This window comes from Ranitomeya variabilis, chromosome 3 (assembly GCF_051348905.1).
Source record: "Ranitomeya variabilis isolate aRanVar5 chromosome 3, aRanVar5.hap1, whole genome shotgun sequence".
Lineage (NCBI taxonomy): Eukaryota > Metazoa > Chordata > Amphibia > Anura > Dendrobatidae > Ranitomeya > Ranitomeya variabilis.
The window spans coordinates 654,088,430-654,110,853 of NC_135234.1; the positions used below are offsets into that span (position 1 = coordinate 654,088,430).

At 42.7% G+C, this 22,424-nt stretch overlaps 1 protein-coding gene across 4 annotated transcripts in view; it reads left to right on the forward strand.

Annotated features, from left to right (window-relative positions):
* LOC143818466 (solute carrier family 26 member 10-like) overlaps positions 1-22,424 on the forward strand; it is a 100,261-nt gene that overhangs the window by 12,731 nt on the left and 65,106 nt on the right. The window contains exons 1-6 of one of the 4 annotated variants that reach the window (XM_077299762.1): positions 6,777-6,898; positions 11,346-11,456; positions 12,629-12,789; positions 14,142-14,306; positions 18,579-18,731; positions 19,962-20,044. In XM_077299762.1, coding sequence (XP_077155877.1) covers positions 11,348-11,456; positions 12,629-12,789; positions 14,142-14,306; positions 18,579-18,731; positions 19,962-20,044 — 671 coding nt within the window. In that variant the 5' untranslated portion in view covers positions 6,777-6,898; positions 11,346-11,347. Of the gene's footprint in view, positions 1-6,776; positions 6,976-11,345; positions 11,457-12,628; positions 12,790-14,141; positions 14,307-18,578; positions 18,732-19,961; positions 20,045-22,424 lie in introns of those variants that run through there. The other 3 variants (XM_077299761.1, XM_077299760.1, XM_077299759.1) reach the window with 3 other exon arrangements.

Consider the following 22,424-nt stretch of genomic DNA (forward strand, 5'->3'; position numbering starts at 1 on the left):
ATCGAACTTTTTGGCAACAATGCCAAACGATATGTTTGGCGTAAAGGCAACACAGCTCATCACCCTAAACACACCATCCCCACTGTCAAACATGGTGGTGGCAGCATCATGGTTTGGGCCTGCTTTTCTTCAGCAGGTACAGGGAAGATGGTTAAAATTGATGGGAAGATGGATGGAGCCAAATACTGGACCATTCTTGAAGAAAACCTGTTGGAGTTTGCAAAAGACCTGAGACTGGGACGGAGATTTGTCTTCCAACAAGACAATGATCCCAAACATAAAGCAAAATCTACAATGGAATGGTTCACAAAGAACAGTATCCAGGTGTTAGAATGGCCAAGTCAAAGTCCGGACCTCAATCCAATCGAGAATCTGTGGAAAGAGCTGAAAACTGCTGTTCACAAACGATCTCCATCAAACCTCACTGAGCTTGAGCTGTTTGCCAAGGAAGAATGGGCAACAATTTCAGTCTCTCGATGTACAAAACTGATAGAGACATACCCCAAGCGACTTTCAGCAGCGTTCGCTGGAGAGAAGGAATGAAAAATCATGTTTTTTTAATTTTTTTTGCTTTTAAAATAAAGTTCTTGGTCACACGCAGGGGGACAGTGCTTAAGGGTACCGTCTCACAAAACGATTTACCAACGATCACGACCAGCGATACGGCCGTGATCGTTGGTAAGTTGTTGTGTGGTCGCTGGGGAGCGGTCACACAGACCGCTCTCCAGCGACCAACGATGCCGAGGGCCCCGGGTAACCAGGGTAAACATCGGGTTACTAAGCGCAGGGCCGCGCTTAGTAACCCGATGTTTACCCTGGTTACCAGCGTAAAAGTAAAAAAAAAAAAAAACGTACATACTCACATTCCGGTGTCCGTCAGGTCCCTTGCCGTCTGCTTCCCGCTCTGACTGAGTGCCGCCGTAAAGTGAAAGCAGATCACAGCGGTGACGTCACCGCTGTGCTCTGCACTGCCTTACGGCCGGGAGTCAGTCAGAGCGGGAAGCAGACAGCAAGGGACCTGACGGACACCGGAATGTGGGTATGTACGGTTTGTTTGTTTTTTACTTTTACGCTGGTAACCAGGGTAAACATCGGGTTACTAAGCGTGGCCCTGCGCTTAGTAACCCGATGTTTACCCTGGTTACAAGCGAACACATCGCTGGATCGCTGTCACACACAACGATCCAGCGATGACAGCGGGAGATCCAGCGACGAAATAAAGTTCCAAACGATCTGCTACGACGTACGATTCTCAGCAGGGTCCCTGATCGCTGCTGCGTGTCAGACACAGCGATATCGTATGGATATCGCTGGAACGTCACGGATCGTACTGTCGTAGCGACAAAAGTGCCACTGTGTGACGGTACCTTTACTCTAGCGCTGTTTCCTGCACGGTCCGTGTGGTCCTCAGTCAGCACACGGACAGCACACGGACAGCATCCATGTGCGGTACGTGTTGACACGCACCCATTGACTTTAATGGGTCCGTGTGATCCGTGCTCTCCCACGAACACTGACATGTCTCCGTGTTTTTCAAACGGACACACGGTACATGAAAACATGCTGACATGTGCAGAGACACATTTATTTTAATGTGTCTACGTGAGTCAGTATCTCCGGTACGTGAGGAAACTGTCACCACACGTACCGGAGCCACTGACGTGTGAAACCGGCCTAACACCCATTACTCCCATCCCAACCCCCCCTTTATTGCTTTATTGTCCCTTCCCCAGTGTATAAAAAAAAAAAACACTCACTTTTCCGTACATTCCCCCCCCCCCTCCCCCCCCGTGGCATCGCTTCTTTTTTCTATGCCATGAACTTTTTAAATGACACAGGAGCGCGCTGCGTGCTGACGTCATCTAGTTGCGCAGACCTGTGCTATAGAGAAAGGGCAGGAAGTTGAGGATGGATTCCTGTGGCTCCACTGCCATTTTCTACTGTAGGCGGCGGAGCTGCAGGAATGCTTCCTGCCCGGCATGCTGGGTTTCATGAGGGCAATCTGTTTATGGACCCTCCGAGTGACTGGCCAGATTGCCCTCATTATTAACCACCTTTCAAAGGCCCCCCCTCCACCTTCGGACCCCATTGCAGCTGTAATTGTTTTGCACTTGACTTTGGAAGCATGTCTGCACCATATTCAGGCAGGATATTCAGTCTGTGTTAGAAAGGACACACCTGAATCTATGGAGTATCATCTCAGCTTCTTATTGTTTAAACCCTTCTTATAATAGATCTCAAAATAGGCACGTGGCAGCAAATGTCACAAACTTGTTTTCCAAGACATAACGGAAATCATGCAAGTGCACCTCTTATATACCAGGGAGGGATAAGTAATATTTCAGATCACAGGAAACTATTGTATACACACCCACTGATAATAATAAACAATGGTATCGTTGGTTCAGAAAGCATTGAATTGTGTTGTTAATTCAGTATGATTTATATATTAAACCTATATAAAGGCCACCACCCACAACTCAATGTGTAAGTGCAAGGATAGGTAAAGTAGGTTCAGTGCCAAAATTAATGAAAATAATACAAGAAGAAGCACCAAGGAAGAACCAGTAATAATAAAATATAGAACTTTATTAAAACCAAAATATGTAAAACCATAAAAGTGTTTATTTCGTTGTATCGGACTTTGTGATTGCCCTCCCCTGTATACTTAAGGTCCTGGTAACTTATGGATGCCACGCTCCCGGAAGAAGGCATAGTGCCGAAACGTGCGTTGAGGCGGGTGGCACCACAGAGTTCCAGGTACCGTATCCTCCAGGTAATTATTACTATTTTGCTGCTACTTTTTCTTTTGCTCTGCACTTTCTCTCCTTGATGTGGTATACAGCCCTCTTGGATACTTGTTATACTTTTTTGATCTGGTTAATTATTTTCCAGGTGACATTATCAGATCTGTTATATTGCACTTATGCATTTGCACTTTTCTGAGCTAAATTGTTAATTTGTTACATACCTGTCGGCTACCTGACTATAACTCTTGTCCCACCCTTTTTGGCTTACCTCTGTCATATCCCTATTTATTGTTAGCTTTATGGTTTTATATATTTTGGTTTTAATAAAGTTCTATATTTTAGTATTACTTGGTTCTTCCTTGGTGCTTCTTCTTGTATGATTTTCATGATTTATATATTGTCTAGTAAAAATGTCCAAAAACTGCATTACTTTTGCAACCCCTATTTTATTTAAGGTATATATTTTTTCAATTGAGATAGAAAAATGTCTAAGATTCCACTTCTGATCTGTGTTCTATGTTCTCTTGTAAATAAAATTTGGTTATAAGAGGTCTCCCACTTTTTTGGAATTATGGTTGTAAAAAAACATTGTTTTTCTGCTTTACTCTCTTCTCTTCTAGTTTGTGGCTTGCCCAACAGACATTCAATTGTGAGGAGACCTTAACAAAATTAATTGGACATATTTCAAATGTGTGTAGTGTGTACCCATTTTGAAGGGAACCTTTCAAGTCCAGAAACACTATTTACATTGCCTTGAAAATGTATACCCTCATGAACGTTTCCACACTTTTTTCTCATGACACTCACACACGTTTTTATTTTATTGGAATTTTATGAGACATACCAGCACAAAGTGGCAAATATTTGTAATGTGTAAATGAAATGATAGATGGCTTTCTAAATAAAAAAAAAATTATATATATATATATATATATATATATATATATATATATATATATATACTGTATATATATATATATATACATATATATATATATATATATAAAACTTTTTGTTTCTCCAGCGATCAGTCCAATGTTAGAGTAAAACATACCTTTTATTTATCCATTAAAAAGTGCAATATTGTAACTGAAGAAATCTGAAACTTTTTAATGGATAAATAAAAGGTATATTTTACTCTACCATTGGACTGATCGCTGGAGAAACAAAAAGTTTTTTCTTTACATGTGTGGATTTGTCCCATTCCGCTTTCCGTGCGAACTGTAACCACAGGTTGGATGTATTCCAGTTTCTTCAATGCGGTAAGCTGGCTTTGCCAAAAACTATATATATATATATATATATATATATATACAGTATATATCTGAAAATTGTGACTCGCATATGTATTCAACCCTCCCTGAGTCAATAATTTGTAGGACCACTTTTTGCAATTACTGCTGCAAGTCATTTAGGATATGTCTCTCTACCAGAGGCACATCTGAATCTGCATGAGACAATAATCACAGATCTGCGCTGCCCCATTGTATAGCATTGGGTGGAGTGCTATCTGATAAAATATCGGAAATAGCACTCATCCGTGTTATATGGCAGTGTAAGCGAATCCTAATAGTTGTCCTGTGGACAGATTCTTCCACCTGAGCTGTGGATCTCTGCAATTCCTCCAGAGTGACCATGGGCATTTTAACTGCTTCTCTAATTAGTGCTCACCTTGGGATGTCAGGTTAGGTGGACAGCCATGTATTGGTAATTTTACAGTTGTGTCATACTCTGTCACGAGTGTTTCAAATCCTCCTGGGAGATCTGGGGTTATAAAGTCATTACGTATTGTGAATCACAGGTATTCCATTTAGCCTGTGTGTTTCGTGTCCCATATTAAATGGATTTTGTTTCTTTTGGGGCTGAAGAGGTTAATGACCCTTTCTATACTGGTTAGAAACATGCTTCCCCATCTCACAGCTACTCCTGACCTGGTCATTTCCTCTCTCAATAAAATCTGGCCACACCTTCTCTTCCTTGCCAGTAAAGATTTACTTCCTGGTTCCCTGGAGTTGCTGCTGGAGATTGTTGTACGCTGTTTTTGGGTGTATGCGTTCCTCATTGTCCTTTTCCCATTTGATTTGGACATTCCTACCCTTCCCCAGATACCTCTCTACTTTTGGTGAGTGTTTTGTATGTTAGTTGCTTTTTGTTATGTCTGTTTGTCTTACGTGTTTATACAGTAGAATTTCTGTCCCATGCCTCCTGGGGGAGGGGGAGGGGACAGCTTAGGGTATGTATACTGATCTGTGAATGTAACAGCCCTCTGCACCACCCCAATGACTGGAAGTTAATGGCAACTGAATTTTTGTAACATAATTTATTTCTTCTATTTTCCCCCCCAATGTTCCATTTTTTTTGCAGTTGAGTGGTTTGTTTCCTGTGCTTCAATGTGTATTTTTGTACATATAAGTTAGCTTTTAGTTCATATATTTTTTTTTATCACAATGTGAAAAAAAAATTAATCCCACCCTTGAGTTATTTTGAAATTCTTAGAACATTTATAATAGACTGACGCTTCCTATGTTGTGTAGATAACTTTTCTGCAGTCATCTCATTATCATCTCAGGCAAGATGATATTATAAGGAATATACCTCTATTATAAAGCTGGATTTGGAACAAAGAGCCCAAAAATCAATTAAGATATGGACACAGCTCACCTATTCCCTATCCTTCCATAATGGCCTCTACACAGGTCACTGAATATGCCCAGGACAGTCTCCTATAAGAGTTAATGAGATGGATAAATCCCTTCCGGATTGCAGACTCATATTATCCATGTGAAAGCTGTGTAGCATTTCTTTTATTGCTGCCAACATAGTAGAGCTTCAGCTGAGGCAAGATGGCATTCGGAGTAGGTAATGGTCACAGCTCACCTCCTTCCATTCCCCAATCGTAGAAATAAAAAAAAAACATTTTATATACAAATAAATTATAATTGTATTTTATAATTAAGTGAAAACGTAATTAGTGTCTAAACTTCACCCTTAGAATAAAAACTGTTTTATATATACCATAAAATAAATAATTTTGTTTATTTTTAATTTTTAAGCTTTTTTTAGCTGCCAGGGGGAATTTTACATATTAAAGTGTTTTTTCTTACAATTTCATTGGGATTGTATTGGAATGCATTATGTCATATGCATGTAAATTGCACAGATGGGTTTTAGGGAATACCTCAGTGTCCCATCATGGGCTATCTCCATACAGACTATCAGGACTTTGTAGGACTGTGCCCCAAAACTGACAGCCCCAGAGATTGTGATTAGGCAGAATCAGTGCTACTTCCTTGTAATCTTGCAATCTATACCAAAAGGGATCTAAGATTTCAGAAAATAAGTACAAATTGACCCGTCAGGCATATACGGTAATTGTAGCTGTTCTCCATGAACTAAAAACATCATCATCATCAGAAATTTCTCACTTCCCTACTTTGCTAAAAATAAAGTTCAGTCAGCTTAAAGGGAATTTGTCACCAGGCTTTTGCTATCTCATCTGAGAGCAGCTAAATGTAGGAAAAGAGACCCTGATTTCAGCAATTAGTTTACTGGTTGTAGCGGTTCTGCACATCAGATCTAGCAATGATAATGTCCTAGTGATCAAACCTTCTCTGTAAGTAAACAACAACATACAGTTTGATAAGTGACACATCATTGAATTCAGTGTTTTAACCCCTACCACATGCTGTCCTGAGATTATATGGAAAATAATCTTCTAACAGGTACCCTTTAACTGTTTAAAGGGACCCTTAAAGCTGAGTCATGCTGCTAAAACCATGGGCAGCATGAATCCAAATCCAGCCTTCTCATTGCATTCATTATTATTATTATTTATTTATATGGCACAATTAATTCCATGGTGCTGTACATGAGAAAAGGGGTTACGTACAGGTTTATAGATAACGTTTACAGTAAACAAATTTACAATGACAGACTGGTGCAGAGGGGAGAGGTCCCTGTCCTTGCAGACTTACATTCTAAGGGATAATGGAGAAGAGACAGAAGGTCGGGGGAGCGGCAGCTCTGGCGGTGGTGAGGCGGCAGCTCTGGCGGTTGGTGACGCGGCAGCTCTGGCGGTTGGTGACGCGGCAGCTCCGGCGATTGGTGACACAGCAGCTCCACCAGTTGGTGATGCGGCAGCTCCGGCGGTTGGTGTCGTGGCAGCTTCGGCGGTTGGTGACATGACAGCTCGGGTGGTGGTGAGGCGGCAGAATGGTTATTGCAGGTTGTAGGCTTTCCTGTAGAGATGGGTTTTCAGGTTCCCTCTGAAGGATCCGAGGGTGGTGGATAATCGGACTTGTTGAGACGTGGAGTTCCAGAGGATGGGGGATATTCGGGAGAAATCTTGGAGGCGGTTGGGTAAGGAATGAATAAGTGTGGAGGAGAGTAGGAGGTCTTGGGAGGATTAAAGATTACATGAGGGAAGATATTGGGAGATTAGTTCAGAGATATAGGGAGGGGACAGGTTGTGGATGGCTTTATAGATCAGTGTTAGTAGTTTGAACTGGATTTGTTGGGGAATTGGGAGCCAGTGGAGGGATTTGCAGAGGGGAGAAACAGGGGAGTAGCGAGGAGAGAGGTGGATTAGCTGGGCAGCAGAGTTGAGGACAGACTGGAGCGGTGCAAGACAGTTAGCAGGGAGGCCACAGAGGAGGGTGTTGAAGTAATCGAGGTGGGAGATGATGAGGGCATGCACAAGAGTTTTAGTAGATTGTGGGCTGAGGAAGGGACTGATTCTGGCAATATTTTTGAGTTGGAGGCGACAGGAGGTGGCAAGAGTTTGGACGTGCGGCTTGAAGGACAGGGAAGAGTCAAAAGTTACCCCGAGGCAGCGGCTTTCAGGTGCAGGAGAGCACCATAATAAATAGATCAGGTAGGGGGGATATGTGAGATGGGGGAAGGATGATGATTTCGGTTTTGTCTACATTGAGTTTTAGGAAGCGAGAGTTGAAGGAGGATATGGCTGATAGACACTCCGGGATTCTGGACAGCAGAGAGGTGACATCTGGGCCAGAGAAGTAGATCTGAGTGTCGTCCGCATACAGGTGGTACTGGAAGCCATGGGACTTTATGAGTTGTCCTAGGCCAAGGATATAGATGGAAAAAAGTAGGGGCCCTAGGATAGAGCCTTGAGGAACTCCAACAGAGAGAGGGCAGGATGAAGAGGTAGTGTGGGAGTGGGAAACAGTAAATGTACTGTTGGAAAGGTATGAAGCAATCCAGGACAGGGCAAGGCTTTTGATGCCAAGGGAAGAAAGAATCTGTAGCAGTAGGCAGTGGTCGACTGTGTCAAAAGCAGAGGATAGGTTGAGAAGGAGGAGGATGGAGAACTGTCTGTTAGCTTTGGCTGTGAGTAAGTCATTAGTAATTTTGAGAGCAGTTTCGGTGGAGTGGTGGGGGCAGAAGCCAGATTGGAGGTTGTCAAGAAGAGAGTTAGATGAGAGGTGGGAGGAAAGTTGAGCATGGACATGCTGCTCATGGAGTTTGGAAGCAAACGGGAGCAGTGATATGGGGCGATAGCTGGGCATAGCAGTTGGGTCAAGGTTAGCTTTTTTGAGGATGGGTGTGATGGTGGCATGTTTGAAGGCAGAGGGGAAGGTACCAGAAGATAGCGATAGGTTGAAGAGATGGGTTAGGGCTGGAATAAGCATGTTAGTGAGGTTGGGGAGCATGTGAGAAGGGATGGGATCAAGTGCACAGGTGGTGAGGTGTGATTTGGAAATGAGGCGAGTAAACTCTCCTTCGGTGATGTTGGAGAGAGAAGTTATTAGGGAAGGGCAGAGGTCTGGTATATGGAGTGGTTGGGGTGGTGGAACAGTAAAGGTTTGCCTTGTTTGATCGATCTTGTTTTTGAAGTAGGTGGCAAACTCCTCAGAAGAGATGAGGGGAGTTGGAGATGGCAGTGGAGTGGTGGGCGGAGGAGAAAGTTAAATGTGCTGAACAGTTGTTTTGGGTTGTATGATAATGAAGATACAAGGTTAGTGAAATTGGTCTGTTTAGCAGGAGTGAGGGCTAGTTTGAAGGCAAGTGTAGCTTGTTTGAAAGCAGTGAAGTCGCTTGGCAGGCGTGTTTTTTTCCAATGCTGCTCCGCAACCCTGGATGCTTGTCGGAGTTTTTTGGTGAGGTTGTTATGCTAGGGTTCCCTATTGATTTGTTGCACTTTGCCATGCATGAGAGGGGCGACTGAGTCTATGGATGATGTGAGGTTGGAGTTATAGAAAGCGGTGGCGCTGTCTGTGTCGTGGAGTGAAGATATGGAGGACAGGGGTAGAAGAGAGTCTGAGAGTCTGTGAATGTCTAGGTGTGCAAGGTTTCTGCAAGGATGTGGTAGTGGCTGGACATAGGGGACAGGTGAGGAGGACAAGGATGAGAAGCTGAGTAGATGGTGGTCAGATAGGGGGAAGGGAGAGGTTGTGAGATTAGATAAGGAACAGAGGTGGGTGAAGATGAGGTCTAGTGTATGTCCGTCTGCGTGGATGGCTGTGGAAGACCACTGTGTAAGTCCAAAGGATGAAGTAAGGGCCAGGAGCTTGGAGGCTGCTGGATGGTGCGTGTCAGTAGGGACATTAAAGTCACCCATTATGATGGTGGGGATGTCAGCAGAGAGAAAGTGAAGAAGCTAGATGTAGAATTGTTCAATGAAGGCAGTGGCTGAGCCCGGTGGACGGTATATGACAGCCATTTGGAGATTAGAGGGAGAGTAGATACTGTACAGACAAAGTGAACCTCGAAAGAACAATTAAGATAAGGGAAGATGGGGGTTGGATAGGGTTAAAGGAGCAGTTTTTAGAAAGAAGGAAACCCACTCCTCCGCCATGTCTGTTGCCAGAGCGAGGAGTGTGGGTAAAGTGGAGGCCACCGTAACTCAGTGCAGCAGGGGAGGCCGTGTCAGGGTGGGTCAGCCAGGTCTCAGTGAGGGCCAGGAAAGAAAGGTTGCGGGAAGTAAAGAGATCGTGGATCACTTGGAGCTTGTTGCAGACAGTGCGGGCATTCCAAAGTGCCTCAGAGAGAGGAAGCAGGGTGGTGGGGGTCAGTGGCATATATTTTAAGTGTGAGGGGTTGCGGTAGTTTCTCTTAGTGTGAGAAAGATAGGGTGAGGATTAGTGAGATGTAGGGGGTGGGGGAGCCAGGATTGGGGGATATGTCACCAGCAGTGAGGATGAGAAGAGAAAGGGAAAGCAGGTGGGTGAAGGAGAGCAATCGGCTTATATTATATTTTAGTAGGTGAGGTCTAAAGTTAAAGAGCAGGTCTGCGGATGAAGCGAGATGAGGGGTGGGAGAGAGGGGGGAGATATTTATTTGGTTCGAGGGTGCAGGGGTTTGGGGTTAGAGAAGGAGATTGAGGATTAGTGGAGCACAGTGAGGGCAAATGTGAGCATGATTAGAGAGCAGGGAAAGAGAAGAGAGGCAAGTGAAATTAGAAGACAGGGATTAGTCTTACTGTCTGGCCGATTTCTGGACTATTTCTGGTATATTTCTGATGATACACTTATATAGATGTCACTTTAAATGCATGTTTTAGTTTGAAATGCTGCGGCCTTTTTCTGAAGGAGCGCAGAAATTTGTCCTGACCAGAAGTGGAACATTTTTTTTTAAATTGGTAGTATCCATCTCCAGTTCAGATTTAAATTCTTTATTATAAATGATAAAAAATTAAGCTTAGCATGTCTGTCTAAACCATGGCTTGCCGTATCATCATCATGGATTTAATTTTTAAGGATTCTAATTTAAACTGGAGCTGGATACTGCTACCTCCTTTTTTTAAAAAAAAGTTACCAGATATTTTTCATTGCAGAGAGAAGAATGTTCTTCCTTTTTTCAGTATTTGGAAAAGTAAACAATGTTTTTCAAAAATATTACTTGTCTATCATACAGCTTTGCACATAAGAAGGAAAGTGAAGTAGCCATAAACCACTAATACCATTAAAACAAGAATATATATTAGCAAAAAAATCATTAAAAAAGTAACAAGTAATATAACAATATATAAAAAATAAGGAGGATTGACGTACAGAGATCCACCAAGTTAATCCAGCATAATAAGCAGTATATATACAGAACCTGTATCAAGTGGACACTTCCCCTTGATAAAGCTGCACACGAAACATGCATTGGGGCTGTGCTGACAGAGCTCCACTGAGTCTCCTCTCCTCTCCTTACTACGGAGAAGTCTTATAAACTGTGAAACAACTTCTTGCTTCATTCTGAGTCTTTTGGGCTTTCATTTCATAAGGTTCTGTATACTGTATATCAATTAAATATTCTTGCTTTTATGCTATTGGTAGTTTATGGCTACTCCGCTTTCTTATTTTCTTATGTACATCTCTTTTATAATACTCCACCGCCTGATGTCGTGGTGTGAGCAGGTTGCGGGATGCAAGAACAATATATGGGTCCTTTTCAGTCCAGTAGCTCATTATAGGGCATGATGCCACATTACTTGGCAGTGCGCCCCTTAGCTCTCCAGCTCTTAAGCAGCTTCACAGGTCGCGCCAATTATATGTCAGCCCTTGGCACCAGATAACATCCAATATTAAAAGTTGGGACAAACCTTTTTTTTACTATAATGGTATTTTTTGAATGCATCTCTTCTAGGAATGGCCTTTGCATTGCTGACGTCAGTGGCTCCAGTGTATGGACTCTATACATCTTTCTTTCCTGTTGTACTGTACATGTTACTTGGAACTGGACATCACGTTTCCACTGGTGAGACCATTACAAAGAAAGCTGCTATCTCATCTCAAAGCCCCAATGGATAGACTGCCCTGTAATATTAATATATGCACCATCCATAGAAGTGAAGGGAAATATCGCTGAAAATAGAAGGCACGTAGTGAAGGATGATTCCATGTAATCTTTGTTACCATTAGGTTAGCACCAGCACCACTATCCACAGAAGTGATCATTCCTTAATCACAGCTGATCTGACAGTGGGGATTCCCACCGATCCCAAGAATACGCATCTGAAGTACCGCCAGTAGTCCCAGTGGAGACACACTAAGCAATGACAGCTTCATTAACAAGGGATTTTAGAGCCCCGAGCTTGGGATCGGTGGGTGTACCAATGATCAACAAGAATTTACCTAGCCCGTGGATGGGTGATAAATTGCCCAGTTGGGAATATCTTTTCAAAACCACGACAGAGAGGTTCCATTTTAATACATAATATAATATACTGTACATAATATAACAACAATATACTTTTTATTACAGTTATGGGAATAAATAAGTGGCCTAAATAGTCAGTTACAGTCTCAGACATTAATATTAAGATTAAAGATTTAAATGGAACCTGGTCCCCCCCCAAAAAAAAAAACAAAAAACAATAATTCATATTGCATAGTTCTGTAGACTCTTATTACCCCAAAGCACATAGTTCCTCCCTCCTCTGGTTGATTGACAGATTTTTTGCTCTGGCACATAGCCAATGACTTGTCAATCAACCAGAGGAGGGTGGAGTTAAGCAGTGAATGCAGGGAGTGACTGAGCATGTGGGAGCGCCCCAATCCAAACTCCGGTAGACAGACATTCAGAATGTGATTTCTCGCTGCTGGAGCATTGTTTTGTAATCAAATTGCTATTTGTTTCTATTGCCCTACATAGTCACATAAATGGTTCGGGGGATAGACATTTCTGACAGGTTCCCTATAAATGTATGAATAGGTCTCATGTGCTGTTTGCAATATTATTGTACTTGCATCTAAAATTGTTGCTTGACAACATTTCTAGTGCAACAAAAAAAAATTCCTGAATTAGATTTCAACTCCTGAATCAATATTTCGAGCCCGGCAGACTCTTCAATGTTTATTTCCTTTCAATTTGGTTTATGCTCATATAAAACCACATTTTCATATTTGCTTTACATTTCTCAACCCTAGGTACCTTTGCTGTGCTAAGTCTAATGACTGGATCAATCATCGATGAACATCTTTTTGAACACCCATTGGACAGAAATCTCACTAGTGCGGAACAATCGGAAATATATGCTCAGAGAATAGGCATGGCTGCAGCCATTGCTTTTCTAATGGGACTTATAATGGTAAATTAAGTATTGAATGTGACACATAGCAATAGATTTACAATCTATATATATAATTGTCTAAGGTCCACTTCCGTCTGTTTGTCTGTCTGTCTGTAATGGAAATCCTGCGTCGCTGATTGGTCGCGGTCGGCTGGGCGCGACCAATCAGCAACAGGCACAGTCCGGCTGCGAATTGGCCCTTCCCTACTCCCCTCCAGTCAGTGCCCCCTTCATACTCCCCCAAGTCTGCGTCCACATAGCGTTTTAGCAGTCCGTTAACGCTGCCATTAACCCTGTAAGTGTGACCAACTTTTTACTATTGATGCTGCCTATGCAGCATCAATAGTAAAAACATATAATGTTAAAAATAATTTAAAAAAATTATTATATTCTCACCTTCCGGCGTCCGCGGCAGCCTTTCCCGCTCCTCGCGACGCTCCAGTCCCAAGAATGCATTGCGGCAATAACCCCAGATGACATAGCGGTCTCGCGAGACCGCTACATCATCACGGGTTATTGCCGCAAGACATTACTGGGAGCGGAGCGTCGCGAGGAGCATCGCTAAAGGCGTGGGCTGGATCCGGGGGCCGCCGGAAGGTGAGTAAATAACCATTTTTTATTTTAATTCTTTTTTTAACGGGGATATGGTGCCCACATTGCTATATACTACGTGGGCTGTGTTATATACTACGTGGGCTGTGTTATATACTGGTTGGGCTGTGTTATATACTGCGTGGGCTGTGTTATATACGTCACTGTGCTATATACTTAGTGGGCTGTGCTATATACTACATGGCTGTGCAATATACTACGTGGCTGTGCTATATACTACATGGCTGTGTTATATACTATGTGGGCTGTGTTATATACTGTGTGGGCTGTGCTATATACTACTTGACTGTGCTATATACTAAGTGGGCTGTATTATATGCTACGTGGACTGTGAGACTCTTTCGCCCGGGGCCCTCAAAAACCTGGAGCTGCCCTGGCTTCACTGATTGGTCGTGCCCAGCCGGCCGCGACCAATCAGCGACAGATGCAGTCCAGCCGCGAATTGGCGCGGGGATTGAACCACGCTGGGCTAATTGGCTGCACCTAGCCGAATCCTGTGTATTCATTGCATTATTCTGAAATCTTCATAAATAAACTACATATATATTCTAGAATACCCGATGCGTTAGAATCGGGCCACCATCTAGTTTTACCATAAATCTGAGCTAATTCACATAGATATGGTGCTTCAACTTATTTAAATTTACTTCTATTTTACAATTTTACCCTTTTAATTACAAATTAAACATAAGTGCAAAGTAACATTGGCATAGAAAAAAAATGTCATGTCTGATGTAATTCTGCCTTTTTCTCTCCAGGTCATTATGTTTGTTCTACAGCTGGGATTTCTTTCCACATACCTGTCTGAGCCGATAGTAAAAGCTTTCACCAATGCTGCTGCTTTTCATGTCACTGTTTCTCAGATCCAGAACATGATGGGACTCCCTCTTCCACGTCCAACTGGATCTTTTGCCATTTTCAAGGTGAGCCAAGTAGACTAGTTGTCTTATTCCTATTATTCTTGTTATTAATTTGTAGATCACAATTGATTCTATGGTGCTGTACAAGTGAAAAGGGATTGCATACAAAATACAAATAAAAACTACAATCAACAAAATAACATTGAGAGACTGGAACAGAGGGCGAGACGCTGACCTTGTGGGATTACAGTTTGATCTACTGAATGAATGATACTGCACAACAAAGGCTGCAGCCATTAAGAATAAGGCCGGGTTCACATTAGCGTTTCTGTGCGCAGCATATGATCCACATACATCCGCATGCATCATGCGTACATATCTTTAACATGGTGTATGCCGGGACATGCTTTTGCATGCGTTGGCATGCGGATGCGTCGTTTCATGATGTGCGGCGAACGCAACATGTTGCATGTTTTGAGGCGTCAAATATTGCGCAATCGGACGATTGTGGATGATTGAGTTAAAAAAATGCATTACTATGTATGGGAACGCATTGGTACGCAAGGACATGCTTATGCATGCATTCGATTCGCATGTGTACTTTAGACTGCGCATGTTCAGAAAATGATGTCACCGCCTCCACCATGCGCATACAAAATGCATTTAAACTCATGCACACCCAGCGTTTTTGTTTGCATAATGCGCAAGATGATGCGCAGGCGTAAGCACTCTTTGCATATGTTTTGGCTAGCGTTTGCACATGCAGATGATACGCTGCGCTTAGAAACGCTAATGTGAACATAGCCTAAGTCATGCATATAGTCTGATGGGAAGAAATAAAGAGCACCTATTAGTTAAGTGCGGGTGGCTTGATAGCTCATGCACTGAGCTAGATGGCAGCTGACCCCCAAGGCACAAGAGGTAGGAACAGCCAGGAATGGTAGACTTGGCAAGTACTGGGTGGCACAGCTGATATATAGGTGGCAGGTGAGCACGACAGATAGGCAGGCTGGCAGGCATGGCTAATAGACAGGCGGGCGGGCACAACTGATACACAGGCAGGTGCACGGCTGATACACAAGAAGATGCTGGCTGCCACGGCTGGTATTCGGATAGACAGGTGCTCTTCAAGATAAGGCTTTAACACAGGAAGACACAGCAGATGTGAAATATAGGGCAGGTATACTGCGATACGAGCACTGGGGACCTGAGTACTATCAAACATGAAAGGCTAAACTAACACATTGTTCAGGCACCTCCCATCAGGTGGAGGTACCTTAAATAATAAGTATCTTCCAGCTATTGGCTGGGGAAACTTTTCGACAGCATGTGCTGGTCCTTTAAGAGGGGGAGACTGCGCACGTGACCTAAGCACAGTGCCCCGGGCAGTAGCAGCAGGAGACGGTGTGCGGAGCCATGGCGGTGAGTGACTCGGTGTTTCTGCCAGGGGGAGGTAGAGTGCAGAGACACCGGCATAACAAAAGTCATACCACATCACAACATGAAAATTAGACTGCACTCGGATGTCATCTGAGTGCGGTTCGATTTTTTTCCACAAACTCAATATCTTGTATGAGCATGCTGTGATTTTTTCCTAGGATAGACCTTGTCCGAGGAAAATATTGGACAGGTGCACTGCCCCATAGCATACCATTCGTCCGAGTGTCAGCCATTGTTTTTTCAGATCGCACCCGTTCTGAAAATACCCGTTAAATTTAAACATGTCAGATTTATACTGGAAACCATTGTGTGCCTTCAGTGGATGAAGAGTACATCTAATCATAAGCATAATTATGGCTTAGTTCAGTTTTGCATACCTTGATATATGTATTGGGTTTGGCTGCCAGTATTAATTAAATATTTCAGAACTATGAGCATAAATCTTATTAAAAAAAGGAATGTTGACACTTTGCATAAAGGGAATCTGTCACAAAGTTTTTACTATGTAATCTGAGAGGAACATGAAGAGGTAAGTTCCGGACTGGAGCAAGGGAACCCAGTAGATGTAGTGTATATGGACTTTTCAAAAGCTTTTGATACGGTGCCACACAAAAGGTTGATACATAAAATGAGAATAATGGGGATAGGGGAAAATATGTGTAAGTGGGTTGAGAGCTGGCTCAGAGATAAGAAACAAAGGGTGGTTATTAATGGAGCACACTCGGACTGGGTCGCGGTTAGCAGTGGGGTACCACAGGAGTCAGTACTGGGCCCTCTTCTTTTTAACATATTTATTAACCCCTTCACCCCCGGAGCTTTTTCCATTTTCGTTTTTCGCTCCCCTCCTTCCCAGAGCCATAACTTTTTTATTTTTCTGTCAATATGGCCATGTGAGGGCTTATTTTTTGTGGGACGAGATGTACTTTTGAACGATACCATTGGTTTTACCATGCCGTGTAACAGAAAACGGGAAAAAAATTCCAAGTGCAATGAAATTGCAAAAAAAGTGCAATCTCACACTTGTTTTTTGTTTGGCGATCATGTGACGGGGGTCAGCGGTGCGAGCACACCCGGCAGCGCGGCCGGGAGCACTAGTTAAATGCCGCTGTCAGAGTTAGACAGCGGCATTTAACTAGTTAATGGGCGCGGGTGGATCGCGATTCCGCTCGCGCTCATTGCGCGCACATGTCAGCTGTACAAAACAGCTGACATGTCGTGGCTTTGAGGTGGGCTCACTGCCGGAGCCCACCTCAAAGCGGGGGTTCTGCCAGCTGACGTACTATTCCGTCAGCTGGCAGAAAGGGGTTAATGACCTTGTAGTGGGCAGAGCAGAATTTCAATATTTGCAGATGACACTAAACTCTGCAGGGTAATCAATACAGACGAGGACAATTTTATATTACAGGATGATTTATGTAAACTAGAAGCTTGGGCTGATAAATGGCAAATGAGCTTTAATGGGGATAAATGTAAGGTCACGCACTTGGGAAGAAGTAATAAGATGTACCGTATACAGTAACTATGTGCTTAATTCTAAAACTCTGGGCAAAACCGTCAATGAAAAAGACCTGGGTGTATGGGTGGATGACAAACTCATATTCAGTGGCCAGTGTCAGGCAGCTGCTACAAAGGCAAATAAAATAATGGGATGCATTAAAAGAGGCATAGATGCTCATGAGGAGAACATAATTTTACCTCTATACAAGTCACTAGTTCGACCACACTTAGAATACTGTGCACAGTTCTGGTCTCCGGTGTATAAGAAAGACATAGCTGAACTAGAGCGGGTGCAGAGAAGAGCGACCAAGGTTATTAGAGGACTAGGGGGTCTGCAATACCAAGATAGGTTATTACACTTGGGGCTATTTAGTTTGGAAAAACGAAGACTAAGGGGTGATCTTATGTTAATGTATAAATATATGAAGGGACAGTACAAAGACCTTTCTGATGATCTTTTTAATCATAGACTGGTGACAGGGACAAGGGGGCATCCTCTACGTCTGGAGGAAAGAAGGTTTAAGCATAATAACAGACGCGGATTCTTTACTGTAAGAGCAGTGAGACTATGGAACTCTCTGCCGTATGATGTTGTAATGAGTGATTCGTTACTTAAATTTAAGAGGGGACTGGATGCCTTTCTTGAAAAGTATAATGTTACAGGGTATATACATTAGATTCCTTGATTGGGCGTTGATCCAGGGAACTAGTCTGATTGCCGTATGTGGAGTTGGGAAAGAATTTTTTTCCTCAATGTGGAGCTTACTCTTACCACATGTTTTTTTTTTGCCTTCCTCTGGATCATCATGTTAGGGCATGTTAGGTTAGGCTATGGGTTGAACTAGATGGACTTAAAGTCTTCCTTCAACCTTAATAACTATGTTACTATGAAGTAGTGGCTGAGACCTTGATTCCAGTGATGTGTCACTTGTTGGAGTGCATACAGTCATTTGGATACAATCACTGTTTTACCTGCTGCAGATCTTGCAGTGATCATAAAGCGAAGGTACTGGGGGCAGGCCTATATACAGCAGTTGACTAGGAGTTATGAGACACCTAGTTCTGCAGTGTAAATCTCCTTGTCATAAAACACTGATTTTACTGAAACAGCAACATGCAGCCTAGTAAGGGACACTCTACTCCTACAATATGGTGCTCTCAGATTACATAGAAAAACCTGCTGACAGATTTGTTTTAAGGTAAGAACTAAAATGATTATTGTACTTGTTTTTATTATGTATACCCCTCCTCACGTGTAAAGCGCCATGGAATAAATGGCGCTATAATAATAAATAATAATAATAATAATAATAATAAAATGCAAAGACAGCATCTAAAAATTATTTCATCAACTTTTTAAAGAAGTTATCAATAAACTCGTCTTTACTTGCTTTTTAGACACTGGCATCAGTATTTAGAGCTTCCCATATGACAAATGTTGCAGAGTTGATTATTTCAATGCTGTGCTTAGCAGTGCTTATACCTATCAAAGAGCTTAATGTTCGTTTCCGCACAAAACTCCGGACACCGATTCCAGGGGAGATAATTCTGGTAAGCATTTTATGAAAGTAATGCAAGTTCCACCTCTCAGTGTGCCTGGGATGCAGTTACTGACAGTTTAGCTGTCCATTCTGGTACAGGGTACAGGGGCATGATGATGCAGGCTTACATTCAGCTGCTGTGACATTTGTTCTCTCTGTGCCTTTTCTTCTGTTTGTTGATCTTTCATTGCCTGACCTTGGACCTTGTTCTGACATCCATCTATTTAACCCATTCTGCTCTGATCTGCTATCTCCTGATATTTTGACCTCAGAATGGTACCTGCGCCTTTGTCTCTTCCCATGACGTACTCTCCTGGCTTCTAACCTCAGACCGCTTGACTATCCCATCTCACGGCTTGTCCGTGAGAGATGACTCAGCGTCACAGGTACATGGGTGATTCCTTTGTATAATTACATCATTTAAATTACATTTGCCATTTATAGGGAAATTCTAATCAGGTCCACAACTTCATAGCCATAGAACAGTACTTGAGGAGAGCTGCCATTAAATTGAATACAGTCCTGCTTTATGAACGATGTCTGCTTATTTAGAGCTGACATATTCCATAGCGCATTACAGACATTATCGGCATGTCTTTGGAGTGTGGGAGGAAAGCGGAATACATGGAATAAACCTGCACAAACATGGATGAACATACAAACTCCATGCAAATGTTGTCCTTGATTAGATTGTAATCTAGTACCCGTGTGCTACAACCCAACAGTGGTAGGTAACCACTTTTGGACTTTGGTTCCTTTGGCTATTGCAAGATAATAAATAATAGGCAATGCATGTCCTCATTGTAAACCTTGTTGCTATTGTTGCACAACCAAAATTTCAAATTGGTATTTGTCCAATCAAAGTGGGAAGTGATTGGCTCCAAAGTAAACTCCAAGTGGGATTGTCTTCTGCTGGAGCTTTAGGGCCCATCATAATAAAGAATCCACTTCCATCAGGGCAGTGATTGTAAGGAGTTTATAACATATCTAGTAAAAATTATATCTGTTAGAAACTGCACTTGTAACTAACTGAACTATCATCTGTTAATATCTTATATAAAAGTGCCGATCTCCCCGCCATAATAAAGCAAGTTTGTGTGATAAGACTTTTATTTGTAAATAAGTAAAGCATCTATGCAACGTGTTCTAAGAAAAAATAGTTTTCCCCAAGTCGTTAAACTATCATTATGGTATAACACTTGTTTAGCTTCTTAATAAAAAGTTTTTTGTTCTATTGCAGGTTCTTGTAGCTACTGGAATAACTTTTGCTTCCTCTCTGGACGACCGATATAATGTGCAAATAGTTGGAAGTATACCAGCAGGGTAATGACTTGTTTATATAATTACAATAAATTGAACCAACTCTGTTGGACCGACAATTATACATAGTTACATAGTTACAGGGGTTGAAAAAAGACTAAGGTCAATCAAGTTCAACGTTTCTCTCCTATTTACGAATTCTTTGTCAATAAATTATTTACATCCCACAATGCAATTTCTGCTGAGAAAAGCCTCCAGACCTTTTTTAAAAGCTGTTTTAGTGTCTCCCATTACTCCCTTTTGTGGTAGGGCATTCCACAGTCTGACTGCTCTAACTGTAAAGAATCCTTTCCTATTTAGCTGCCGGAATCATCATTCTGTCACACATAGTCCTTTGTAAGGTCGTTGGAAGGTATGTTATGTGCCAGTCCTTTGTATTAACCACACATTAATTTATAAATGAAATCCCCTCTGAGGCGTCTTTTTTCTTAGCTAAACAAGCCAATGAAAGGCCTTCCATCACTTGTAATAATCTAGTTGCCCGCCTTTGAACTGACTGTAACTTTGGAATGTCTTTTTTAAAATGTGGCGCCCCAAACTGGATCCCATATTCTAGATGTAGCCTCACAAGTGATTTATAGAGGGGTAATAATACATTGGAATTGCGTGATTTTATCTCTCTTTTTATACACCCTAAAATCTTGTTTGCTTTTGCAGCTGCTGCTTGACATTGAGTGCTGCTGCTCAGCTACTTGTAACCAGAATACCCAAGTCCTTCTCCTGTTCTGTAGTCCCGAGTATACTCCCATTTAATGTATATGAAGCAATAGGATTACTCCAGCCTAGGTGCAAGTGTTTACCCACTCAGACATCTTATCCAGGTTATTTTGCAATATTGTAATGTCAAGGTCAGATTTTAATATCCTACATAGTTTGGTGTCGCCAACAAAGACTGACACTTTACTCTCAATCCCCTTCAAAAGGTCGCCACTGCCAACTATATGCCATTTAGACAACGTATCATTTATGACGACTCTTTGTTTCCTGTCATTTAGCAAATTCCTTACCCACATATAGTTTCCCCAGTCCTTGCCTCTGTAGCTTCAGTATAAGGCTGTTATGTGGTACAAATGCCTTTGCAAAGTCCAGATAAATCACATCAGCCGCATTACCTATATCCAGATTTGCACTTACCTCCTCATAGAAACCCAACATGTTAGTTAAACAGCTCTTATTCTTCATGAATCTGTGCTGGTTGTCAGTTATTATATTATGTACAATATATTTCTGTAGGTCATTACCTTGTAACGTCTTCACATCCTGTTCCATCCAGATGTGTCCAGATCCCAGAATTCCAAGCGGCGGAAGTTCACCAACTGCCATATTGGGACACCCAAGTGATGGGTGTCTCAATATGGAAACTGCTGGTGGTACCAGCCTCTTGTGTGGTACGCACACACACACACACACACAAACACTGTATGCGCCGTACACACCACACACACACAAACACACACTGTATATGCCATACACACCACACACACACTGTATACACCGTATGCACCGCACACACACACACAGTGTATATGCCGTATGTAGCCTATTGCACGGTACCACCAGCAGAACACTGTTGCGAACACACCGCCGCCTAGATCAGCCGAATGATTCACTGACTGCTGCCATCTTTGTACAGGTGGAGCGCATGCGCAGTTTTAATGTGACCGCTGCTATCTGTATGCACAAAGATGGCAGCGGCCTGATTTACTGCGCCTGCGCAAATTCTGCGCAGGCGCTGTGAATCATTCGGCTGATCCCGGTGGCAGAAGCGTGATGTGTCTACAGGCAGAGGAAGCCGGTCACATTAATGGGGTTTTCCCACGAACGAAAGTTAATTTTAAAAATTGTCTGTGTCTGACCGTGTACGGAGCATACCACATCTCCTGGGCAGGGGAGGAAGTAAAAGATAATACTCACATTACAGCAGGGGATCACAGAGGATACATTTTGTCAGGTAAAATATTTCACTGACTTTTTTTAAACAATTTTTTACCTCGCAAAATGTATCCTCTGCGATCTCCTGACATGAGAGGAGAAGACAGCACATGGGGGAAAGAGAAAGAGCACAGGGGTGAGAGAAACAGGGCACAGGGGGGAGACAGCTCAAACAGGACAGCACAGGAGGGGAGAACACAGCACAGGATGGAGAAAGACGGCAGACAAGGGGGATAGCACATGGGTTAGACAGGTCAAAGAAGAGAGCACAGACGGGAAAAGTCAGCACATGGGGAAAGAGAGAGTGGATAGGTGGGTGAGCATATTGGGGGGAGAGATTCTCAGTGTTGCAAAGCCTGCCCCCATCATGACATTACCGCCCTCCCGATGCGATAGCATTGGGCCTCCATCTAGTCTCTTATAATGCCTTCAAAAACATTACACATTACAG